Consider the following 26,195-nt stretch of genomic DNA (forward strand, 5'->3'; position numbering starts at 1 on the left):
CTCACTGGCTTTGAGAAGTGGAGTGGGTCTGAGGTCAGGGGCTTGAGGGAATGGATTCTAGCCCCTCTCCTCCCTCCACTATTTTAAGCGCTCCCAGCCTTTCTGTGCCTAAGTGTGCAAGAGCAGAGGCAAGGAAGCCGGCTGGGCCACCAGACATGTCTGTCTACCCAGAGGAAATGAGTCACACAGGGGGGACCAGACCAGCTGTTTTGTTAAGTGCCACCAACCTCACCTGACATTGCTATTTCCAACCCCTAAATCAAACTGCCCTCCCTGCTCCCCTAGACGGTGAAGGGGAGTAGGACTGGGGGTTCCCCAGAAAGAATGGTTTAGACAATTTAATTCATTCAGATGCTGTAAGAGTCCTTTCAGCCAAGAGTGAGAGTTCTGAGCCAGGAGTGTGTGTGTGTGTGTGTGTGTGTGGGGGGGGGGGCTCACAGAGCTGGGCCTCTCAGGCTTCCTCTGAAAACCCTCCAACTTGGCAGGTGCTTCCTTCTGCAGTGGCAGGACAACGTGTCAATGAAGGAGGCTGGCTATAGGGGGCTTTACAACACAGGGCTCTCTCTGAACACAGCCTGCCTGGGTCATCGGGACTCAAGGCAACTCCCTGAGGAAACCAGGCAGGAGCAACCCCTGGCTGTCCAGGTAGCCTCAGGGAGCCTGGCACACACCTCCCAGCCCCTGCTACTGGCCTTACTGGGAGAGACCACTATCCCTTGAGACTCAGCTCAGAGGTCATCTACTCCCTCCTCCTGGAAGCTTTCCTTACTCATCCTTACCCCACTCCCACCCTCCATCCCCACCCCCGGGTGGGATGGGTTAGGAACCCTCCATCCCACCCGGGGGCTCCCATGGAGTTCTGGATTTAACCCCAAAGCTGTTTGGAACATTGTTATTTGTGCCTGGCATAGAGTTATAACAGATGAAAGAACAAATCTTGACTTTCCAAACATCTTTAACATAAAATACAAGGGTGAGGTGAGGGAAGTGGAAGGAAGGAGACAAATGTGGATTCTGAGATGATGTATGGTCACTGGTGAGGGCGCCTTCATCTGCAGCGGAGAGGGAGACGAGCAGGAAATGGTCAGACACACTCCAGGGACCACAGGTTAGCCACCAGGAAATCATACCCTTGGGGAAACCTTTTTTTCTCTTAGCAAAGGAGAAAAAAAAAGTGGGAACACTGGGTCCTTGGAACTTCTGCACATGGAATTGGACCAACTCCTGTGGCTGTGGCCCACGCCAAGGCCTCCAGTTATAAAGCAGAAAGGGAGGTAGGGGAGAGGAGCACACAACTGTCTCCCGTCTCCCTTTCATGCCACCTTCCTACAGCCTGCTCACTCAGGGGCCATATCTGGCCAGTTCCCTGCCCCCTTTCTTTTCTTTCTAGATTGAGGGCAGCATGAGTTCAGACACGAGTGTCCACCAGAAAGGGCTGTATCCAAGGTCCCTTAAGGCAACCCATACTAGCAACAGGTTGCGTACACTACCAAGGATGCTGCTGTTTGCAGCCATTGCACACCAGGCTCCCATGGGGAAAAGAGCATGGTCGGCTTAACTGGCTGCAGCTCCCTGCCCCTTTAACAGTGGGGGGAAATCACCATTGACCAAGAATTTCGGCCAGAGCAGCCCCTGCCACCAGGGACCCAAAGCACCTACCACTAGGGACCAAAATCGCTCCAGAAATGCCGCCTGGACATTAGGACTCTTTATACAACAGTGAAATCCAGAGCGGAGTCTGGCTGAGGAGTGAAGATACCAGGTCAATGTGAACAGGCGGGCCACAGTGTTGCCCAGTGACTGGGGAGTAGGGGAATGAATGGATCCACAACTCCCCAAAGGAGATGGGCTTCAGAAAGGGCGAGCACACACTGAACCCAGCAGTAGGTGCTTTGATTCCACGTTATCAACCAGCTCTCTAGCAACCAGACTCCCTTGAGGTGGCAAGGAGGTGGAGCCTGCCCTGGTCAGACCAACCTGCCCACCTCTGCACTTGATGGTGCACTTCTCAATGTAAATCTACAAGCCAGCATTTCAAGAGAGAGTTCAAGAACTAGTGATTGATACCTACTCTCTCCCAGGTACAGTGCTTGGAGCTGACAATACAGAATGAATGGACATGGTCTCTCATATAATGGAGCCAACAGTCTAGTCGGGAAGACAGGAAATACACAAATAGAAAATGAAGAGATGATATAACTGCACACAGTGATGAGTGTTACCAAGTGAAGCAGATGAATGGGAATGGGAGTCACCGGTGCTTGGAGGCAGAGTGGTCAGGGAAGGCCGAGACAGCAGTGAGGGAAAGGAGTGAGTCAGAAAAGGGTCCCCGCACAGGGAACAGAAAATGGAAGTGCCTGGGGCTACAAGAAACTTGCTTTGTCAGGAGCTGCAAGGAGGCCAGGGGGTCAAAACGTGGTGAGCAGAGGAAGAGCTTTGTTGATGAGTGGACTGCCCTGTCCCGACCCCGCTGGCTAGGAGAGAGAGATGGCAGCGCTCATATATTACTAGTGTGAGGATAACTTGGTACAAGACTGTTAGAAAGCTGTTTGGCAGTATCTACTAAAGCTAAACATATGTCTACCCAATGGCCTGGCAATTTCACTCCTCAATATATACCCACAGAAATGAGTACATAGGTTCACCAAAAGGCAAGTACAAGAATGTTCTTCATAATGGCCCCAAACCTGGAAACAACCCAAATGTCTGTTAGCAGGAGCACGGAGACATACATTATGATACAGTCTTATAATGAAATACTATAGATCAGTGGAAAAGGCCAAACTATAGTCCCAGGTTGTATGTATAGTGAACTGCACAGTTCAGTGAAAGAAGCATAAGAGTAATATATTGTATGATTCCATTTATAACGAGTTCAATGACAGGAAAAATGAATCTATGGTAGTTTCCTTTGGGCTGGAAATGTTCTATATCTAGATCTGGATGGTGGTCACAGAGTGCATATCATATATAATTACTCATTGAGGTATGCACCTGAGGATCTGATATACTTTAAACACATCATTCCTCAAAACTTTTTAAAAAGGTGAAATAATAGTCTTTTCAACAAATAGTGCTGGTAGAACTGGATATCTATATGCAAAAGAATGAAGTTGGACCTCATCCTTATACAATATACAAAAATTAACTCAAAATATACCACATATCTAAATGTAAGAACAAGACTCCCTAGCTGGTTTGGCTCAGTGGATAGAGTGTTGGTCTGCGGACAGAAGGGTCCCAGGTTTGATTCCAGTCAAGGGCACATGCACAGGTTGTGGGCTCGATCCCCAGTAGGGGGAGTGCAGGAGGCAGCCAATCAATGATTCTCTCATCACTGAGTTTTCTATCTCTCTCCTTCTCCCTTCTTCTCTGATTAAAATAATAATAATAGTAATAAAATTTTAAATGCACTAAAGCTGTTTTAAAAAGGGTGTGTGCACGTCTCTTTCACTTTGCATGGCCCTGGTCCCATCCTGAGTTATAGGATCTGGAAGTTACAGGCCAAAGGAGAGATGTGCATGGATGGAGCTGAAAAGTAAGACCATGCACAAACATGAGCCCAGGCTGCAGCTTCCTGGCTTCCTGTGTCCAGGAGCACACGTACATAGATTCCTGCCTCTGCATTCCATGACACAAGAACAAACGGAAACAGCTGAAGAGCTTAGGTCACAGCTTTGACTGCTGCTCCACTGGCCAACACTTCTCCGGGACATTCCCAGGATTGACTTCCCTTGGGTTATCAACAAACTAGATTGGCTTATTCAAGAACAGCGCTGTCCAATAGAAATACAATGTGAGTCATATATGTCACTTTAAATGTTCTAGTAGCCACATTTTTTAAAAATGTAAAAAGAAGCAGGTGAAATTAATAGCTACATGTGGCTAGTGGCTGTCAAATTGGACGGCACAGTTTTAAATCTGGATCATGTTGCAAAATGAGTATTTTCAAAAGAAATATATAAAAAATATCAATTTATTAATAACAAGTACTGAGGAGGAAACCAAGGGTCAGTGAGGTGAAGTTCCTGGCCCAAGACCTTAAGTTGCTTAAGAGCAGAGAGTCTGTGGTCAAGTGAGAATTACCTTGTCATAGAGTCAATGCGAAGATAACAGGAGATAACCATGGGAACTGATGGGCATGGTGCCCAGCTTATGTCCACTACTCACACACCAAGAAACACCAGCTCCATCATCATGATGCTATTAACATTAACACCACCCAGAGAGAGGGGGTAATTGGGAAGAAGGCAGAGACCACTTGGGGTCATCAAGCGGGGCTACCCTGGCTTGGAGACCTTTTACCAAGACCACCCCCAGAACAGCCTGAACCACTCACCGGACTGGTGGGTGAGGAAACCATGAGGCTCAGTCCAGCTCCGTCATCCATCGAGGGCCTCTGCTGCCCATCCCCTTGGCCGACTGCTCTCACAGGACTAGAAGGCTGCTGGTCTGAAGTGCTCCTCGAAGTGACAGCTTGGGCAGTGCCCAAATGCTGCAAGCCCAGGATGCCAGGTGCCAGGGAAAGCGGTGCCTGCTTGTGGCCACCATTTGCAGTCCCAGAGGCTGCTCGGGCAGGGAGGGGCTCTGCTGGCGCCTCAGCGTGCAGGTGTGTGCTGGTGTCGAGGCAGAGGCCGTGGAGGGAGAGTGAGGCCTGCAGTGTGGGAATCTCCGTTTCTCGGCTCAGTCCGTTGGTTGGCACAGAGTTTACCTGGGTTTTGTTGAATTCAGACAACACCCTAGAAGTTTTTAAACAAAGAAACCTGTGTGACAGGTTGTCAGCTAGAATGCCCACGGCTACTGGGTTATGGTAAGAATGGAAAACTGCTGTTTTGTGACTTAAGAAACAGCACTCTTTTTTAAAAAAATCCTCACCTGAGGATATTTTTTCCATTGCTTTTCCAGTGGAGAGAATGGAAGGAAGTGAGAGAGGGGAAAAGAGAGAGAGAGAGAGAGAGAGAGAGAGAGAGAGAGAGAGAGAGAGAGAAACATTGACATCGACTGGTTGCTACACGAACCCGAGACCTTTGGTGCCTGGGCTGACAGACCCTATAATCACTGAGTCACACTGGCCAGGGCGAAACAACACTCTTCATCAGCCCCTGCTCTCCTCCGGTCATGCAGCCTCCTCCTCTGACACTCAGAACCACCCTTTCTCCGCAGCTGGCAAGTGAGCTGTGGAGCCCAGGATTGCAGGTGAAAAGCTCACACAGCAGAGGAAAGGACTTGATGTGAACGGGAACCGATTGCCTTTACCGGTTGCACAGGCTCCCTGTGGGCCTGGAGAGTTTGCCCGGCCAAACCAATGGCTGTGTGGGCAGTCATTTCCCAAAGCTGACTGTGGCACAGCCCCGTGAACAGAGCGTCTCAGAGCTGGGCTCCCCAACAGCACCGAGGCACCAGGACTCCAGTCCCAGGGACATGGACTTAGCTAAAGTGAGGACCCACCTTGTTCCTGGAATAATATCTGGGCAGTAGGGGTGAGGTGCAAGGGCTGGTCCACCTCAGAGCTGGACTGGCTATGGAGTCAGAGAAGGCTCCCGTTCCCAGAAATTGCTGCTGGGGGTCAGTGTACACAAGGCGTGCAAGTGTGCATTCAAGTATACATGAGGTGTGCTCCTGCTCACTCCTCCCAACGGAACTGGCTCTTCCTGCCCCTAAGTGGTGCTTCTGGGGCCAGTGTTACTGCCTTTGTGTACACACACACACACACACACACACACGCACGCACGCACACGCACACATGCATGCAAAAACATACTCTGGGCCTTCTGGAATGTGCACTGGCTAGTGGCTGCTCCGTCCTCCCTCTCCTGGGGTTTCTGGGAATCTAAGTTCCATTTCTGAAGTAAGTCTATTTGCTGGCCCCTCTTCTGCTGATGAGCCCAGTTGAGTCCGTCATGGATAAAGGCAGGTTCGGATGACAGCAGAGCTGTCTGGAGCCCAGGAGATCGCACACATCCGCCCTAATGGCTTAAACCAGGTCTAGAAGACACATCAAACTCTCCTTCATGTGGGATTATGGAAACTAAGATTTCAGAACTCAAGTTTTCACCTTCTGGCTGAACTCTGCTCTTACCTACACAACACCATCTTAATCCACAACAATTCAAGACATGCCAGTCAAGAATAAGTGACCAACCCAGACATTTATGGGCAATCGATTTTCAACATAGGCGCCAAGACATTTTAATGGGGAAAGAATAGTCTTTTCAACAAATGATGCTGGGATAAGTGAATAGTTCCATGCAGAAGAATTAAGTTGGACTCCTATCACACCATGTTAAAAAAGTAACTCAAAATGGATCAAAAAGCTAAAAGTAAGAGCAAAAACCATAAAACTCTTAGAAGGAGACAGGTATAAATTTTCATATCTTTGGGTCAGGCAATGGTTTCTTAGCTATGATTTCTACTGCATAAGCAGCCAATAAAAAAAATAAATTAATTGGACTTCATAAAAATAAAACTTTTGTGCTCCCAAAGAATACTACCAAGAAAGTGAAAAGACAACCCAGAGAGTAGGGAAAATATTTGCATATTTTATATGCAGATACTATCATATATCTGATAAAGCTCTAGTATCCTGAATATATAGCACTCTTTCTTATTATCCTCACCTAAGGACATGTTTATTGATTAAAAAAAATTTTTTTTATTGATTTCAGAGAGGAATGGAAAGGAAGAGAGAAACATCAATGAGAGAGAATCATTGACTGGCTGCCTCCTGCATGCCCCACACCGGGGATAGAGCCTGCAACCCAGGCACGTGCCCCTGACCAGAATTGAACCAGGGACCTTTCAGTCTGCAGGCCAACACTCTATCCACTGAGCCAAACAAGCCAGGGCTATAGATGTTTTTTATCCTCACTTAAGGATATGTTTACTGATTATTTATTTATTTTTTTAAGAGAGAGAGAGAGAGAGAGAGAGAGAGAGAGAGACATGTGAGAGAGAAACATTGATCAGTTGCCTCCCATATGTGCCCTGACCGGGGATTGAACCCACAACCTTTTGATGTACAGGATGATGCTCCAACCAACTGAGCCACACTGGCCAGGGCTATATAGCATTCTTACAACCCAGTAATAAAATGACAACCCAATTTAAACATAGGCAAAGATATAAATAGACATTACTCCAAAGAAGACCTATACATAGCCAATAAGTGCATAAAAAGATGCTCAATATCATTAGACAGTAGTGAAGTACAAATCAAAACTGCAATGGATCTACTTTATGCCCACGAGGATGGCTACAATTAAAAAACTGTCCATTAACTGAAAAATAGCTAAACAAATTGTGGTATATCCATATAAGGAAACATTATTCAGTCACGATACATGCTGCAACATGGATGAACCTTGAAAACATACTATGTGAAAGAAGTCACAAAGGCCAGGTATTATATGATTCCACTGACATGGAATGTCCAAAATAGGTAAATGCATAGTTAATGGGTAAAGGGTTTCCTTACTGGGTGATCGAAGTGTTCTTGAACTAGATGTTGCACAACTTTGTGCACATACTAAAAACGACTGAACTGTATACTTTAAAATGGTGAATTTTATGGTCTGTGAATCATCTCTCACTAAGCAACAAGGTGACCTATCAGAGAAAGGTGTAAATGTGCTTGTAGAATAGTTATGGAGGATGCAGGCAGGTGCTGGTTCCTGCTCTATGGCCTCACTCTAAAAACAGAGTTAAAAGTCCAGTGGTGCAACCTGCAGGGCACAGGGACTGCTGAGTTCTGGAAGCACAGGGCTAGTCTCCACTGGCCAAGGAGGAAGGGACATTTGCTGACCAGTTGTATGTGTCCAAACCACTGTGACAGACTGGGCCACGTTATGAAACGAACTAGGGAGTCAGATTTTAGGATATGTTTTCCCATTGATTTTCTTAAAATATATTTTTATTGATTTCAGAGAGGAAGGGAGGAGAGAGATAGAAACATCAATCATGAGAGAGAATCACTGACTGGCTGCCTCCTGCACGCCCCCTACTGGGGATCGAGTGTGCAACCCGGGCATGTGCCCTTGACCAGAATTGAACCCGGAATCTTCAGTCTGCAGACCGACGCTCTATTCACTGACCCAAACCAGCTAGGGCCCCATTGATTTTTAGAGAGTGGAAGGGAGTAGGAGAGACAGAGAGAAACATCACGATGTGAGAGAGACACATTGATTGGTTGCCTCCTGAACATGCCCCAGCCGGGCCTGAGATCAAGCCTGCAACTGAGGTATGTGCCCTTGACCAGAATCGAACCCAGGACCATTCAGTCTCTTTATTGATTTTAGAGAGGAAGGGAGAAGGAGATAGAAACATCAGTGATGAGAGAGAATCATTGATCGGCTGCCTCCTGCACACCCCCTACTGGAGGTTGAGCCTGCAACCTGGGCATGTGGACCCTTCAGTCTGCAGGCTGACACCTTATCTACTGAGCCAAACCAGCTAGGCAAGGCAGACAGATTTTTATATCCCCTGTGAAGTCCCAGCTCTTCATGGGCTCCTGGGAGGTAGAGTAGTAAGTGATTAAAAGCAGGGAGCCAAGAGTCCTCCTGGCCTTGGTTAGAACATTGCTAAGCACCCCACAAAGGTACCTACAGTTCGTAGAATTCCCTTATCTGTAAAACAAGCATGGTAACAGCACCCACTTTTATGACTGTGACAAAGATTAAATGAGATAATATATGCAAAATGCCTAGAAGAGTGTCTTGCACAAGTTTCTCAATGTTAACCTCAATTTGTTATTGTAGTTGCTTTTATTATTATTGATAAGACTGCTTAGCCTCCATGTAAACAAATATAGAACTGTAAGGAAAGGAGAATTATGGAAATACTCACTAGCATTACCAAAATGGTTAAATAAGTGGAACAACAAAATCGATATTTCTATTGCTTTCTCTCTCTCTAAAAAAAAAGAACGAAAAAAAAAGAACTGAAATTGCTAGTCTTTCCACTTCTCTCTGGTTCAGGGCAGTGGTGATCAAAAACGTCTGTTCAAAAAATTTCTTTGCACATTCACTTAAAAAACAACCTTAAAAAAGCACATGTTATTACATGCGTAAGTATCTGTGTGTGTATGTGTGAAACAAATAAAAAGCATGGTGTGGAGGTTCTGGATGGCCACCGTGGAAAGAACCCCTGCCAAGTGGTCTGGGCCTGTGGTTTCTTGCACAGAGGTGGGCTGCATGGTCTCAGAATCATTTCCCACAAGGGAAGACCTCATGATGACAGCTGACAAATGTTACTAACCAGCTATTCACAGCAGTTATAGAGACAAGAAGTATAACTCAGGTCATCAGTTCTTAGGAGGACTTAGCAATAAAGGACAATAACACCACCTATTGGGCACTCACCAAGTGTCAGGCACTGCTCGAAGCACTATCTTAACTCATCTAATCTTCCTGGCATCCCTTTGGAACATTCTTATCGGCATTTTACAGGTGAGGACGTGAATATCAGAAAGACGGAGTAACTTGCCCAAGGTCAAAAAGCTGGGTAAGGAAGACTCAGGCAGTCTGGCTCCTGAGGCCACATTTTCAACCACTAGAATGTGCCTATGCTTCTCAGTGATAATTATAATTCAGACTCAAAAAAACACAAAAGAAGCAAACTGCAATTTGATTTCAGTGAAATAATATATCAATATATTTCATTTTGAATGTTAGTGTTTTGTAGTTTTCTTTAAGTTTAATTTGTAGGGATTTTTAACAATTCCTTTTTATTGATTTCAGAGAGAGGGGGAGAGAGAGATCATCAATCGGTTGCCTCCCACATGCACCCCAATCAGGGACTAAATCCTCTTTAATGTGGGCATGGAATCGAACTGGCAACTTTTCTGGTGCACAAGATGACACTCAATCAACTGGGCCACTCTGGCTGGGCTATTTGTCGATGTTCTGGTTTTACAGCTTTAAGAGGTATAAGCACAAGGTATTTGTGCATAATTTTTAAGTTACGTTTAAGTAATATAAAAATAGCTTAAGTGAACTCTCAACTGTTGGTGAGACTCTTTACCCTTAAAACATACACCCCATGAAATGCTAGTCTCTGTGGATGTTCAAAGACTAACTTCCAGCCCAGCTCTCAGAAGGCTGCGTATGTGTTTGCACATCTGTGTTTAGTGTATGCTGGCTCCTCACACTAGTGTTGGTCTGTACATCCTGACCCTCTTCCCTTGAGTTAGTTCCCCATCGTAACCACACAGGGTGGATGGCCACTGGCTCAATGACCTTCAGCTGGAATTTTCCAATCACAAGATTCATGAAAGATAAAGAAAAGACATGTGACAGAGACGGCTGGCTGGTCTGTGGGAGGAGGGAGAGGCAACAAAGGACTGAGGCATGTGAATGAGCCTAGTCATGCCACCGGCCCAGCCGTGCTGGGGCAGGGCCTGCTCCTTTCCAACATGTTCGAGCTCAATCCTTCCGTTTGACATTTGAAAATTCTATCTCATGCGCTCAGTGCGCAGAAGCTCTTTCTGGTGCCTCTCAGACATTCTTATGTGCGCACCGCACTAACAGGCATCTGATCTGATCCTCCACCGGCCCTCTGAGGCAATCTCCATTTTATTTATTTTTTAAAAAATATTTTTATTGATTTTAAGAGAGGAAGGGAGAGGGAGAGAGACATAGGTACATCAATGATGAGAGAGAATCATTGATTGGCTGCCTCCTGCGCGCCCCACAGTGAGGATTGAGCCCGCAACCCAGGCATGTGCCCTTGACCGGAATCGAACCCGGGACCCTATAGTCCGCAGGCCGATGCTCTATCCACTGAGCCAAACCAGCTAGGGCTGCAATCTGCATTTTAAAGATGAAAAAACAGAACCTCAAAAAGAGTCAGCAACTTGCCTGACATTACTGGACTTGTAAGTGGTAGAACAGGGCTTGAAACGAGATCTGCTCCACGCCAGTCCGTACCACCACCCCAAACTGGTACAATTCCCACACCAGGTGGCATCCCTGTAAAGACCTGAACCAAAGGTGGGACAGCAGACATGAAAAAGAAGGTCCTGATGGAACATGGATCCAACTGAAGAAAATGGTTAATAAAAAGGTTACCATTTGTTACCTATTAGATGAGCAAACATCCAAAAGTTTGATAATACCTTCTGTTGAGAAGGCTAATAGAGTGTAAATAGGCAATATCCGTGAAATGACAAATTCATCTATCCTTTGACTCAGCAATTTTGCTTCTGGGAATTTACTGAGCAGAGATAACTGCAGAGAAATAAAAAACTACACATGCAAGGTTACTTATAAAACACTGAACTCCGATGTCCACTACATACAGGGCTGATTAAATAAACTGAGGCACTTTCAGACAATGAAAATATATGCCACAGGGGAAATAAAAAGGAACTCTGATATGAAAAGATCTCCTCCAAAACAAGGTGTATAATAGTGTATTTATACCAGCTTTTGTGGAAAGAGGTGGGAGAATAAGAAATACAATTTTAAAATCTGCATATGCATATTTGTTATAGATGTAGTTAGAAACACTGGAAGACTAAGCAAGAAAATAATTATGGTTATAGGGGTGGGAAACACTTTTTAGATTTTTTTTAACCATAAAAATAGACTATTATTCAAAAATTAATGTTAAAAAGCCTGAATGAAGAAGGCTCTGCTCTGGCCAATGTGGCTCAGTTGGTTGAGCACTGTCCCATGCAACAAGAGGTCAAAGGTTCAATTCCCAGTCAGGGCACATGCCCCAATTGCAGGCTAAATCCCCACTAGGGGGCATGCAAGAAGCAGCTGATTGATGTTTCTCATTGATATTTCTCTCCCTACCTCTCTGAAACCAAAATACTTTTTAAATAAAAATAAATAAAATTAATAAAAACACATAAAAAAAAAAAAGAAAAGAAGACGGCGGCTCTGCCCAGGTTCCCTTCTCTAGTCAAAGTCGTCACTCCACGTATTGCTTTTCCACAGCTGGGCTTGGCCCCGTTTGTCTACCACCTCCTCCAGGCAGCATTCAGGTTTGTATCCTCTGGGAGGTCACAGAAGACCATCCTTTTGCATCATGCTTCACTGTATTTTTTGGAAGTTGTAAATATAGCCTTGAACTATTAGTTTCCTTTTCTCTAGATAGTGTAAAATATAGTCTTTTCTGAGTCCCAGAGAGATGAAATAACTTGTCAAAGGTCGCCCAGGACAGAGCTGGATTGAACCAGCCCTGAGCGCTGTCTAAATCCATTTCCTCACTGCCCCCATTTTGCCTCCAGTTACAGCTCCCAGCAACCTCGGTCCCTGAGGAAGAGAGAGGTTCCCTTTGCCTTTCCTGATGCCCTAACAGAGTTCAGTGTGCAGTGACAGGCAATCACATGCTAGAGGAAGGGAGGGAAGGAGGAAGGGAAAGATGAAGAGAAGAAGGAGGCAGAGAGAGAGGGAAGAGAGAGGGGGAAGGCGTGGTACTCACTCCTGCAGAGACGGGTCTGAGTCATCGGCATTTGCTGTCCCCAGGTCTGAGTCGTAGGACATGGGCTCCTCAGAGTGGTCCGGACTCTTGGAGCCGTTCTCCGGGAGCAGGAGGCTATCAGAGTTGAGGCTGCAGGACAGCTGGGACGAACTGGCCGTGTCCAGGCTGAGGGAGGAGGCAGTGAGCTGCCTGTTCCGTTGGATCTTATGGCCCGAGTGCTGGACTTCGATGTCCTCTGAGCCTGAGGAATGGGAGATGGAATCCAGAGACTCCTTCCGCTGTAGTTCTGTCCCCGAGGGAGCGACAGGGTCGAGCTCAGAGAATGGGCAAAGCCCAGAGAGGGCCAGTGGGGTGAGCGTCCACTCGTTCAGGATGGAGGACTTGTAGGAGAGTTCGAAGGACAAGGACGTCAGTCCCTGCAGGAAGCTGAGGAGGAACTCGCTCTCCTCGGGGTCCCGGAGCAGGGCGGACGGCTGGTAGTACTCGCACAGGCGGGCTGGCTCCTGCAGCAGCAGCTTCAGGTAGCACTCCATCAGGCCGTCGTTGAGGGCCAGCCGCAGCCAGGCCCGGCAGCGGCCCACGTCCGTGCTGACAAAGACCAGGTGCTCCAAGTCCGAGATGGTGTGCCTGGGAAGGGGGAGAACAGGATTATGTCAAGAAAGGACTTTGAATCATGGAGATGTCGTTTTATACACTGGTTGGCAGGAGCCATACTAATGGCACAGGGGAAAGACATGGTCCCTGTCCTCCGTCCAGGTAACTAGCTTTCCAGGGCACACCTGTTATCAGTAGAGCTGGGGTGGGAACTGAGTGATCATTTTCGGGTTGGAGTGAAAATAATGCCATAGAATGGGCAGTTTCTGAGCTGGGCCTTGTGGGATTTCAAGAGGGAAAGATAGGAGGGCCTCGTAGGCACATGAAACTCACAGAAGTAAAGGCGTAAAGGGAAGGAAAGCCACAGAGCTGTAACCGGAGTGGGGAGCACTGCCATTACAATGTGGGGAGGAGTGGGTGATCTGGTGGCAGAGCCAGGTAATGCAGTTGAGAATCCAACTGGTGAGGCAGAGTGGGGCAACGGTCCCCACACTTGGCTGGGCCTCAGAATCACCTGGGAACTTGGTCACAATGCAGATTCTGGGGCCTCCACCGAGTGAACCAGGCTCCAGGCTAGCATTTGGGAGCCTGTGGGCTACAGGTTTTTGCACAGGAAGGTGACTTGACCTCAGCTCTGCAGACTTTAGGGTGGGTTGCTCTGGATAAGATCAGATCCAGGTATACCAAACTCAGTTCCTGAACGCCTCGATCTGATTAAATGCCCACCTCTGACTACCACAGTCCCCTGCTCATGTCCCCTTCATGGGCGGACAGACCATGCTCTATAGGATGCAGTGATTGGCTCTGGTTCACTTAAGCTCAGTAATGTCAAGAAAGGACAGAATGAGATAAGGGGGACAATCAGAAAGCCATTGTCACCCAGGAGTGAGGTAAGAACCCGAGATAGGGCAGTGGCAGTAGGCTTGGGAAGGAAGACTGGAGACTGACAAAGCACCATTGGGCTGAAGGTGGCATTTAATAGCCCTTAGAGGCACAGTGCCAGCTGCTTGCTCCGAAGTCCAGGCAGTTAGGGGCAGGGCCACAGAGACACAGTGTCTCAGAGGAAATATTCAGATGCTCTCCCTGGATTCCACTCTTACAAAAAACTACCTATGCCATGTATGGAGTAAATACTTAGCACACAGATGTTCAAGTGTTCTAAGGCGAGGTCAGCAAACTTCTGTGAAGGGTCAGGTAGTAAAGATTTTAGGCTTTGCAGGCCACACCACCTCTGATGCAGCCACCGAACTCTGCAGGGTGTGGCCAAAAGACGGCACCTGCTGCAGGTGACCAGCCAGGGGCTCGAAGCAGAGCCAGGCTGTTGCCTGAGGAAGGAGGGGCTAATGAGGCGTGGTCGGACAATATCCCCCACCTCAGCCACCCATGTTCTAGACACAGGAGCGCCTGCTGCTTTCCCGCAAAGCTGAAGAGCCCCATGTCCCACCCCCCAAAGCTCCTTCCCAATGCAAAACCGCCTGGGCTGGTCTCACTTGTGGGTGATGGCCTTCAGGAGGGGCCAGAAGACAGGCTGAGGCAGAGGCTTCTGGTACGCACTCTTCTTCCTTTTCCCCCCGGCCTCCGCTCGGACGTGCTTGGCGTGCAGGCCGTGGATAAACACGGCCTCCAGGGCGCTGCACATGGTGTTGGCATCTCCGTCTTCACTGGTGACCACTGTGTCCGAGGATGCATACTGCTTCTGCAACGCCTTCATGGATCCCACTAGCTTCTTCTTGATGACCTGGGCGGGGTCAGACGTAACACAGGCCTTTAGAGTATCCTATGGACCCCTGGAATGTAACTCTGCCTGTCACAAAATACATGCACAACTACACATGCACATACCTGTATGTATGTATCTGTATGTGCCTTCTGCAAAACTAGCACATGCTAATTATAGAAAATAAAGATAAAGCATACAGAAGGAAAATCACACACACATCCAGAGATACTGTTATTATTTTTTGCAAAGATATTTGTGTATTTTTTTTACAGAATAGTTCGATTTTTAGAGAGAGAGAGGAAGAGAGAGAGAAACAGCAATGTGAGAGTGCAACATCAATCAGCTGCATGCTCCCTACCAGGGATCGAGCCCAAAACCCAGGCATGTGCCCTTGACCGGGAATTGAACCGGGAGCCTCCTGATGCATGGGACGACCCCTAACCAACTGAGCCACACTGGCCAGGGCTCTTCTGTTTTTTTAAACCAAGTGTCAATAAACTGATAGCCATATAAACCTTATGTTAAGCATTGCCTCCATCATTAGTAATGGCGATGGGACTTGGGTAAATCCATCTAGGACAGAGGTGAAGTGTTCCACCTTAGTTACGTGACCAAGATTCCACACAGAATCAAGAAGCTAAGAGGCAACAAGTGCTGCTTTAGAACAATAAAAAGACCAACAGACAGGAGTATGGTGTACATTCAGAAAAATCAGGTTTAGTCACAGCTGTCAGTCACCAGCTGGAGCACCTCAGACATTTCACCTAACCTCTCTGAGCCGCACTTTCCTCACCTGTTAAATGGAAAGAATACTTCCTGATCTGCAGCATGGGGGGATTCCTCTTTTCACTCAACCTTGTGTCCTTAATAAATGTTTGTAAAATGAATAAATTACAAAATATACAAGTCTTCTGGAAATACAGAATAAAGAGAGTTCTGTCAAAATAGAAATATATCAAAATTAACCAAGTAGCCTGGCCAGCATGGCTCAGTGGTTGAGCCTTAACCTATGAACTAGAAGGTCATGGTTCTATTTCCAGTCAGGGCACATGCCTGGGTTGCGGCAGCTCAATCCCCAGTATGGGACGTGCAGGAGGCAGCCAATCAATTACTGATGTTTCTATCTCTCCCCATCTCCCTTCCTCTCTAAAATATATATATATTTAAAAATTACACAATTATTTGGAAAAGGACTGGAAGGGATTGCAAAAAAACTGGTTTGAATCATTAGGTGATAGGATTCTAGATAAATATTATATTGTTAAATGTTCCTTTTTTATAACAACGTTCATGAGATGTAATTTACATAGTATAAAATACTCTCATTTAAAGTATACAGTTCAATGGTTTTTAGCATATTCACAGAATTGTGCAACCATGGCCGCTATCTAATTTTAGAACATTTTCATTGCCCTAAAAGGAAATACTGTACCCACTGGCAGTCACTCCCTACTCCCTTCCCCCAAACCTTGGCAACTGCTAGTCCCCTTTCTGTCTCTATGGAGTTGCCTGTTCTGGACATTTCACATAAATGGAATCAGACGATATGCAGCCTTTTGTGTGTGGCTTCTTTCATTTTACTAGTAGCATGTCTTCTTTCATTTTAGCTTCTTTTCCTCTAGTTTGTAGCATTCTTCATGCATCAGTACTTCATTCATTTTTATGCCAAATAGTATTCCATTGCATGGATATACCACATTTTATTTATCCACTCATAGTTAATAGACGTTTGGGTTGTTCCCACCTTTTGGCTACAATGCTGCTATTGTGACGAAAAGGCGACATGCTGACCTGACAAGCTCAGGGAAGGCCTGCATGGCTTTCTTGCAAACTCTAAGACCTAAAGTAACCACAAGATTCCCTCATTGTTATTATTATGAGTTAATTGTTGACTGTTATCCTGTACCCACCTAAGTAATGTGTCTATCATTTCACTTTTTATCTAAAACCAGAGGTCCCCCTACTTTTGCCTTCTCCCACCTCTCTAATCTATCACCAATGGATTCCATGTAACCCACCTACGTCTCTTCCTTTAATTGCATTGCATAAAAATAGATGAAAAACCGCCACTCTCTGGAGCATTATCCCAATCCATTGAGATTCTACTTCCCGGCAATTGCCGACAGTTAGGTTCAAATAAACTCACAAAAATTCTTTACCAGGCTTGAATGTTTTGACATTAACACTATGAACATTCACCCACAATGTTAGGGGCAAAAACAGAATATTGGGGACTAGCTATAGTTATAAGAAATACCATGATTGCCTTGATCTGATTAAAGAAAGGACATTCTATCACGGCTGGGAGTTGTACACACCTGGGACCTGGGAGTCAACCTTGGAATTCCTTTCATTTTCATTCAGGAACTATTATCATGGATATATTAACAACCTCATTGCCCAACAATGGAGTCCTGCCCCAGCCCCCATTGCCTACTTCCCCTTGCCTGTAATTCCTACTTCCCCATGTAATCTTTGTCCTACCCAACATAAGCAGCTGGCTTATGGAGGGGGAGGATTGGAGAGCAGATTTTTGTGGCTGACCTGCTGCTCTCCCATACTACCCGCACTATTGGAATAAATGCTCATACATGATTCAACCCTGTCTCTACTTAATTGGCTCAAGTAGTGACAGACAGCCCAGACCCACTGGTTGTCCAATTTCAACAAGTTTTTGTATAGACATATGTCATATGTTTTCAATTCTCATGGGTATGTACCTAGGAGTGGAATTGCTGGGTCCTATGGAGCACTATGTTTAACTTCTTGAAGAACTATCAAACTGTTTCCCACAATGGCTGCACCATTTTACATTCCAACTAGCAATGTCTGAGGGTTCCAATTTCTCCTTAACCCCACCAACACTTATTGTCTGCCATTTTGGTTGTAGCCATCATAAGGGCTGTGAAGAACTATCTCATTATGGCTTCAATTTACATTTATCTAATCTATAATAATAAAAGCATAATATGCTAATTAGACTGGACAGCCAAACAACCTTCCAGACATCCTTCTGGATGAAGCCGGGCTGCAAAGGCTGAGGCAGCCACAGTGGCTATGAGGGCCCAGACAAGCTGCTGCGGCTGTGAGGGCTGAGCCCCTTGCACGAATTTCGTGCATTGAGCCTCTAGTCCTATATAATAAAATCCTAATATGCAAATCAACCGAATGATGGAACAACTGGTCACTATGACGTGCACTGACCTCCAGGGGGCAGACACTCCACACAGGAACTGCCCCCTGGTGGTCAGTGAGCTCCCACAGGGGGAGCACTACTCAGCCAGAAGCCAGGCTCATGGCCGGCAAGCGCAGTGGCGGTGGTGGGAGCCTTTCCTGCCTCCACTGCAGGCGGGTGGTAAAGAGTGAGGGGTCCCGGACTGCGAGAGGGATGTCTGACTGCGGCTTAGGCTCGATCCCTCCAGATATCCCTCGAGAGGTCCCGGACTGGGAGAGGGTGCAGGCCAGGCTGAGGGCCCCCCTTCTCCTGCACAAATTTCGTGTACCAGACCTCTAGTGTCTAATAATGGTGAGCATCTTTTCATGTACTTATTGGCCACTTATATATCTTCTTTGGAGAAATCCTCATTTTCAGGTAACCTTTATTAAAGCTCAACTGTTTTTTGGTAAATTCTCATTTTATCACCAATAAGATGGTCTAGAAAGGGCAGGACTTCCTCAGAGCTTGCTTCTGCTATAACTTTTTTCTCAGCCTGAGGCCTCTCTTTCCAGACAGTGTCCACACATTTCAAAGTGAGGAAAGCCAATGAAATGGCTGTTCTGTGCACCTCCTTCCCCACTCTTGATCCTCCGTTGTCACCTACCGAGATGGCATCCCGGGGGTCCACTCCATTCTCTACCACTGACAGCATTTCCACTCAGGCAGCAGCTCCCAGGAAAAACCACATGACACCTGTTGAGACAGATGGTGGCCAGGTGAGCAAGCTCCCAACTCACCACCCGCAGCCAATCCCTAGGCCCCCAAGCAGCCAGCAGGAGGTCAGCCCATTCTACTGCAACTGAAAGAAAGGCCTCTGAATATAAAAGTAAAAAACTGGAAGTGGGTTTTAAGAAAGGAAACAAGGAAGAAAAAGTCTGAGGGCCTGGATCTTGGAAGGGAAGGAGCCCTGTGTGCCAGGGATGGGCCTGCCCCAAGGAGTGGGTGGAAAGTACCCTTAACGCCACACCAAACGCTGGCACAAACGCAGGGAATGAAAGGCTGACGATTTATATACAGAGCTGAGGGTGCAGGGGACACTGCAGTTGTCTGTGCAAAGAACCTGCAGGGACCAGGAAGCAGGCCTCACAGGTCAGTCAAGGCCAGGGCCTTGCATTCGCCCACTCTGACTCCTGTCTCAGCCGCGCAGCAGTGAACAGTGCAAGTGAAACTGTTGTAGGCAGTTAGACAAGAGCAGAGCAAGGACGAAGGGTCAGGTACAGAAAGTCACCAGGTGCCCAGCAGTGGACAATCAACTGTAGGGTGGGGCCTTGTTCCCAGGGTGACTTTCCTCCCCTGGCATATCGCCGGTCATGAGGCTTGGACCCCTGACCTTTCCTCCCTAGAGATAACATCTAGGCCTGAAGTGTGTTTCAGCTCCAGGCCCAGATAAGCAGCAAAACCAGCCACGGCTGACATCAGGACCAGCTGCATTGAATAAAGACCCCCTGCCCGGTGCTGGCCAATCATCCTGAATGGACACACCTGGAAGACTACTGCATGTTCTACTGAGATCTTCCCCTGGGACCTCCCCTAAAATCTCCACCCTTAAAACCCTTAGGACGGAGGACCCAGCGCATTCTCCCTCCCAGGAGCAGGCCCAGAGCCTTTCCCTTCCAACCCCACCCCCTCAGCAGGTTCCCATCAGCTTCCTCACTCCCCATCTCCAAGGCCCTTCCTTTACCTCCATAACTTGTTTCCTAAGCCCATTTCTCCCAGGAATTACTTTTTCTACCTCTGTCATTTACCCAATAAATGTTCTCTTACAGTTTGGGTCTTGCTTTGTATTCTTTCCTAGCCAGAACCCAAATGTCGAGGTTGCTGAACCCAGGTTTGATCTAAGCCCACTGCTCCTACCACTGCCTACAACAGAACAGCTTCAAAAGGGAGACGCTCTTGTTACACATCTGCTTCTCCTTTGGGCTGCGAAAGTCAAGCTTGAGTAGCACAGGGACTTGAGTAAAGGGGAACAACACGGGTTCTATGGACGGACAGGGCCACATGCTGACCTGACAAGCCCGGGGAAGGCCTGCGTGAGGCGGCCTTGCAAACTCAGAGACCTAAAGTAACCACAAAAGATAGTCTGAAATTAAAACTTTTTTTAAAAAGCAATTTATGGAAGTAGTCACATCTTCTCTGACAAAAGCCAACCTTTAACTGAGCCTGTCTATTGTCTTTTGCACCTACATCAAGCATGTCAAACTCACGGCTTGCAGGCAGTGAGTTTGACATGCTTGATCTACTAGTACAGTGGTTCTCAACCTGTGGGTCGTGACCCCCTTGGCGGTCGAAGTACCCTTTCACAGGGGTCGCCTAAGACCATCCTGCATATCAGATATTTACATTACGATTCATAACAGTAGCAACATTACAGTTATGAAGTAGCAATGAAAATAATTTTTTGGTTGGGTCACAACATGAGGAACTGTATTTAAAGGGACAGAAGGTTGAGAACCATTGTACTAGTACATTAACATACCTTTGGAATGTCAGGGTAACTTTTCATTTTCCAAGCCCCTCAAGGAACAACCAATGGATCAGATTAGAGACTACAAATCCTCTCCTTATTATTGTTATTTTTATCATGTTAATTGTTGACTAACTATCCTGTCCCTAACTATGTAAAAGATGTATCTAACCCACTTACATCTTCTCTTTGGACTGTAACCTATATATATAAAAGCCTAAGTGACCGTTTGATATTCGACTGGTAGCTATGACGTGCACTGACCACCAGGGGGCAGACACTTTGACTGGTAGGTTAGCCTGCTGCTGGGGCCCAGCCAATTGGGACTGGACGAGACTGGCTGGACGCGCCCTGAAGCCCTCTCATGGTCCCTCCCCAGCCCTGATGGTGTACCAGTGGGGTCCCAGATTGTGAGAGGACAGAGGCCAGGCCAAGGGATCCCACCAGTGCACAAATTCGTGCACCGGGCCTCTAGTGTATAAAATAAGGTGCAAAACTGCCATTCTCTGGAGCATTTTCTCAATTCCTTGAGATTGTGCTTCCTGGCAATTGTCGACAGTTGGGTTCAAATAAACTCACAAAAATTCTCTGTAGATTTGCATGTTTCTTATGTTGACAATTCTAATCTCAGCTTGCCATTAACCAGCTAGGCACAATGGGGCGCTGTATCAGCCTCTCAAATGGAGAATATGACTGTGGAAAGTGCCTAGGACAGGGCTAATATGTACCAAGGACAAATGGTATCTATAATCCCAGTGGATGTGGCCACCTAAATCTACAGGCAGAGAATGCCACTGTGTAAATGAATATGCACAAGTAGGTGGAATTAGTACACAGGAAAATTCCTCAGGCAGCTGGCTTCCTCCCAGGAGTAGTGACAGGGTGAAGTGGGGGTGGGGGTAGGGGCTGTGGTCTTAGTCTGCTGGTTGACCTGGCCCCACCCCAGCCACTTGGAAAGGGCAGGACCAGGCAGGCACATTCACATCTAAACAAATCTCTAGTGAGCACACAGCTGAGCTTGAGGGGACACCAAAAATAAAAGGTGATTGCTGTCTCTGCTCCCCAAAACTCATGGCTTAAAGAAGTTCACAAAACCAAGGCCTGCTAAATGAGTTTTAGACTCTTTACATACATTGCCTCATTCTATTTCTCATAACCACTCTAGGAAGGCTCTTGTATTACCACAATCTGACTGATAGAAATAGACGCTGTCCCAGGTCAAGGAAATTCCCAAGATCCCAGAGCTGATATGGCAGACTACCCAAGCCAGGACAACGCCAACACCAGCTCAAGGGAAACCTCTAGACTCCTGGATGAGTGCAATCCCCTCCCTTCTGGTAGAGGCTGGTGCGAGCTAGGGCTAAGGGTTGGGGGGAAGGGGGGAGCAGGAGGAAAAAAGGGGGCAATGAGGGATGGGGAAGGAAGGCTCTTCAGCTGGTGGCCCTGGTGGAAAAGGCTCTGATTCAATCCTGGACTTGGCAGAGTGCAAACAGGACGCAGAGCCAACCTCGCTGAGTAAGGACATGCAGAGGGAGGGAGGTGTGCACGAGGAGGGACCTGCAGAGCCAGCTCTAGTCAGGGTGCGACAGACCACCAGGAAGAACACTGGGCCTGGGCTGCAGCCCTGTCTGCCTGCCTTACCCTTCAACTCTATTCCTGCTCACACCTACCCAGGATCCTCAGGGCCCTCCCAGGAGATCGGCTCCACATTCTGGCCACCGGGGCGACAGGGAAAAGGGCTTGTGCTGTGTGAGTCCCTCTGCAAACATGCCCGATCCTGGATGCTGGGCTACGTGGTACAGCCCCGCAGGCCAAGGCCAGGTTCTCTGGCTCCAAAGCCCAGGGCTCCATCTAACCCCTTTCAGCAATTCCAGTGGCCCAAGGCCTTCCCTCAGGCCTGCCTTCTACACAGAGCTTGGAGATCCCAAACTGACCCTCCCTCAGCCAGCCACAGGTCAGGGCTTAGACCTCAACAATCTGAATCATAGCCTGGGCCCAATAAGAACTTCCCTCAGGCCTGCCTTCTACACAGAGCTTGGAGATCCCAAACTGACCCTCCCTCAGCCAGCCACAGGTCAGGGCTTAGACCTCAACAATCTGAATCATAGCCTGGGCCCAATAAGAACTTCCCTCAGGCCTGCCTTCTACACAGAGCTTGGAGATCCCAAACTGACCCTCCCTCAGCCAGCCACAGGTCGGGGCTTAGACCTCAACAATCTGAATCATAGCCTGGGCCCAATAAGACCTCATTAACTAATTAACTGAAAATACGAGAGTACTCATTGGAGGGAGGGAGGCTTATCAATAAGTGGATGCTCTGGCCAAGCAGAGGCCTACTAAAAACCAAAGTAGCCCTGCTGGCGTGGCTCAGTAGGTTAGAGCATCATCCTAACATGCCAAGGTTATGGGTTTGATCCCTGGTCAGGTCACATACAAAAATTAACCAATGAATGCATGAATAAGAGGAACAACAAACCAATGTTTCTCTCCCTCTTTCCCCATTTCCCTTTCTTTCTTTCTTTCTCTCTCTCTTTCTCTCAAATCAATAATTAAAAACAAAAACAGCCCTAAGTGGTTCGGCTTAGTGGATAGAGCGTCGGCCTGAGGACTGGGGGGGTCCCAGGTTCAATTCCAGTCAAGGGCACATGCCTGGGCTGTGGGCTCGGTCCCCGGTGGAGGGCCTGCAGGAGGCAGCCAATAAATGATTCTCATCATGGATGTTTCTATCTCTCTCTTCCTCTCCCTTCCTCTCTGAAATCAATAAAAATATTTTTAAAAAGGTAAATTGACACTAAGAAGTCAGAGCAGGGTCAGATAAGAGATAAGTAACTGTTGCCTAAAACAAAGTGTCAGAAAAGCCACAAAAGGACATCAGCATAGAAGAATCCAGGAGAAAAGCCACTGGACAATTCACAACATAGAACTGGGACTGTGGGGTTCGGGCCACAATTTAGGGCACAACTTTCATCGTAGGAAGGCAAAGAACCCTACCCATGGTGTGCGTTCCAGAATGCCTCACAGAGGCAGGACACCTGCTCAGAGGCAGGAACCAGACAACCTATGACCGAGAACTTGCTGGTGGAACCAGAACAGGACTCGGGGTCTCTTGACAGCTGAGTCAGGGCTGCATCATCCTTCGGGTGGCCCGGCCCCAATCTATGGGGCTTGTTTCACAGAACACTCTTCACCGACACTAAGAACCAAACCAAAGGGAGGTGTGGCTCCAAGGAGACCTAGGCTGAAGGGAGTGTGGAGGGACCCAGAACAGCACTACCAAAGGGCTCTTCGAGCAGCACCAGTGGAGTTTAGCTGAAAAGGTGACTTTCTGACTTTTAGGAAACTCCAAACCCTGCTAAGTCTGCCTCTCCCCATAAGTACAAATCCACCCCGACATAGCTCTTCAAACTTCTCTTATCTCATTTAACTCCATAACAGTCCTGGGAGAGGAGGGTTTTACAAAGAGCACTGAGGCTCAGTGCCAACAGGCCCCAGGTAGGGAACAGCATTCGCTGGTTTCCTCATTCTAAATCCTGTGCCTGTCGCCAGGCCAAACTGCCTCAGGTCTTTGGTCCGAAGAGTTTCAGGCAAACTTATTACTTACAGAGCCTTAAGAGGCAGTCAGAAACTCCATTTATCAAATAAGGCTTAAAATCGACAGGAAACAATCTTGCTGAAAAGATCTGTAGCCCCAACCAGGTGAGGCAGCCAAATTTCAGAGCCGTCCTTTCTTAAATGTTCCAACACGCAGTTAGGAAAGAATTGTTCTGGCTGTTTTTCTTCATTATGCTGCCTAGCCCTCCAAGTATGTGCAATTTCACTTCCTCCAGAAACCAAGGAAGAAAGAAAAGAGAAAAAATGGCTTACATGAGACTCACATTAAAAGAAGGAATGGATGACCGGCTTCACCACTTTAAAACACTCCATCCATCAGTAAACAGCAACCTCCTCTCCTTAGAGACTTCTCAGCCATTCCCAACAGCCTCTACTCGGCCTGAATCCAATCCTGTACCTGGCTGTTCAGAACAGCCTGGCGTTTAAGTCATTCAGCTCCTACAGTACCAATTGATGAGTCATGGTTTTCAGTTGGAAAAGAATGACAAAGTTATCTTCTGATTCAGAAAGGCAGCTGATCTTTCAGCCTTGTGAGCGATGAATGAGTAAACAGCATCTCCTTCCACCTGAAGAAAATTGGATTTCTGGTCCAGCTGGAGGGCGAGAAACTTCTAGCTTGTGATTCCCAGACCAAGGGCTAGGGGGTGAGGCCAGAAATTGAAGTCAGTTAACACTGGCTATCTTTTTTCCTCCCTCTTTCTTTCCATCCAGTCCCCCCACCCCACCCCCATATTCTTGTCCAATACCCTTAGGATTCTAGCAAGGGCCAAACTCTGAACAAATAAAAACAGGTACTCTGCCCAGTTCATTCACCATTACATTTCTAGTGCCTAGAACAGTGCATGGCACACAGTAGGGCTCAGAAAATACTTGCTGAGTCAACTGATGAATAAAATAAAGGCTCAGGGTGGGTATCTCCCTACCATAGACTGTGGAGAGTTAAAGTATACAACTCTTCAGAGGTGGGAACTCCTTCCATTAGACCAAGCTACCAACAGGCTGAAAAACCATTCTGACTTACCACACCTTCATGGGGAGATACTGGAGGTAGAAGGGCATTCAATTTTCAAATGAACAAGACTACAAATGGCAAGGAAAAACAATGATTCTGTTTGGGGCCCTTTACAATTGCTGTCAACTGGCCAGTCCTATGAAACCAGGTCACCAGAATTTGGAGGGAACATGCACTCAAAAGCCCAGATTATATAGGCTGAGCATGGGGCCTGGAGCCCCAGGAATGTCCTCTGCCTGAGCTGCTCTGAGACAACTAAGCTGTGTTCATAGGTAACCAAGGGGCCAAAAGTCAATGATGCGACCCCTGCAAAAAGAGGAAGCGATTCAACAGCCTCCATGCCCACCTAGGCCTCAGCCTCCCAGGACCCACTCACCTACACTCTTCACAACATGTAACATCTCTTCTGGCTCCCTGTGTTCACAGTGTTGGGACTGGTCTGTTCTCAGCTCTAGTCCGGAGGAGCACTCTGTGAGGGTCCTCTCCAGGTGCTAGGACAACACACATGGACATGGTTCTGTAACCACAGCCAATCCTGCACAGCGGTACTGTCTAGGTTTCCTCAAGGCCAGAACACCAGCCAAAAGGAAGTGATGGCTTCGGTTGCCTCAGACTGAGTGAGCTGGATGGGTGGCCATTCCTCACCTACCAGGCATTTGAAAGATACCTACCATTCCAGGGGCCAGCACATATAATTTAATAATCCCTGGGAGAGATATAGGGGACCAGATATCCTGGAAAAGTCACTGACCGAAGGAGGCGTAGCTCTACTCCTCCATACTTATTTACATCTGAGGCCCTGCACGCACCAGGGAAGCTGTTCAGTCTCTAAGTGCCTGGCTGTTAGACTGAACAAGCACCTAGATTTGGCTGTAGAGGGGCAGCTGGTGGGGCAGGCAGGACACTCTAAACTAAGATCTCAGATTGAAGGGGGGCGGGGTGCTGGGTCAAGGGAAGAATGGGTGGAGGATTGGGGTGAAGACAACAGAAGTGAAAGGATATGGAGACCCCCGTTTAAACAAGATTTTGAGTGGGAGCGGTAGGAACTGAGGCAGCAAGAGTTGGGAGCAGTTTAGCCAAGACTTAGGGATGGAGGATGTCCTCAGGATGCCTGGAGATGGGAAGGAAGTATGATAGGCTAGGAAGTTAG

At 47.4% G+C, this 26,195-nt stretch overlaps 1 protein-coding gene across 3 annotated transcripts in view; it reads right to left on the reverse strand.

Annotated features, from left to right (window-relative positions):
• PLEKHM1 (pleckstrin homology and RUN domain containing M1) overlaps window positions 1–25,540 on the reverse strand; it is a 44,182-nt gene extending 18,642 nt beyond the window's left edge. The window contains exons 1-6 of one of the 3 annotated variants that reach the window (XM_006776899.2): window positions 25,422–25,540; window positions 24,297–24,670; window positions 18,562–18,650; window positions 14,511–14,758; window positions 12,427–13,053; window positions 4,340–4,739 (exon numbers count right to left, since the gene is read on the reverse strand). In XM_006776899.2, coding sequence (XP_006776962.1) covers window positions 4,340–4,739; window positions 12,427–13,053; window positions 14,511–14,758; window positions 18,562–18,609 — 1,323 coding nt within the window. In that variant the 5' untranslated portion in view covers window positions 18,610–18,650; window positions 24,297–24,670; window positions 25,422–25,540. Of the gene's footprint in view, window positions 1–4,339; window positions 4,740–12,426; window positions 13,054–14,510; window positions 14,759–18,561; window positions 18,651–24,285; window positions 24,671–25,421 lie in introns of all 3 variants that reach the window. The other 2 variants (XM_015572534.1, XM_015572535.1) reach the window with 2 other exon arrangements.
• Between the last annotated feature and the right edge of the window lie 655 nt (window positions 25,541–26,195).

The sequence above is a fragment of the Myotis davidii genome, unplaced genomic scaffold (genome assembly GCF_000327345.1).
Source record: "Myotis davidii unplaced genomic scaffold, ASM32734v1 scaffold109, whole genome shotgun sequence".
Classification (NCBI taxonomy): Eukaryota; Metazoa; Chordata; class Mammalia; order Chiroptera; family Vespertilionidae; genus Myotis; species Myotis davidii.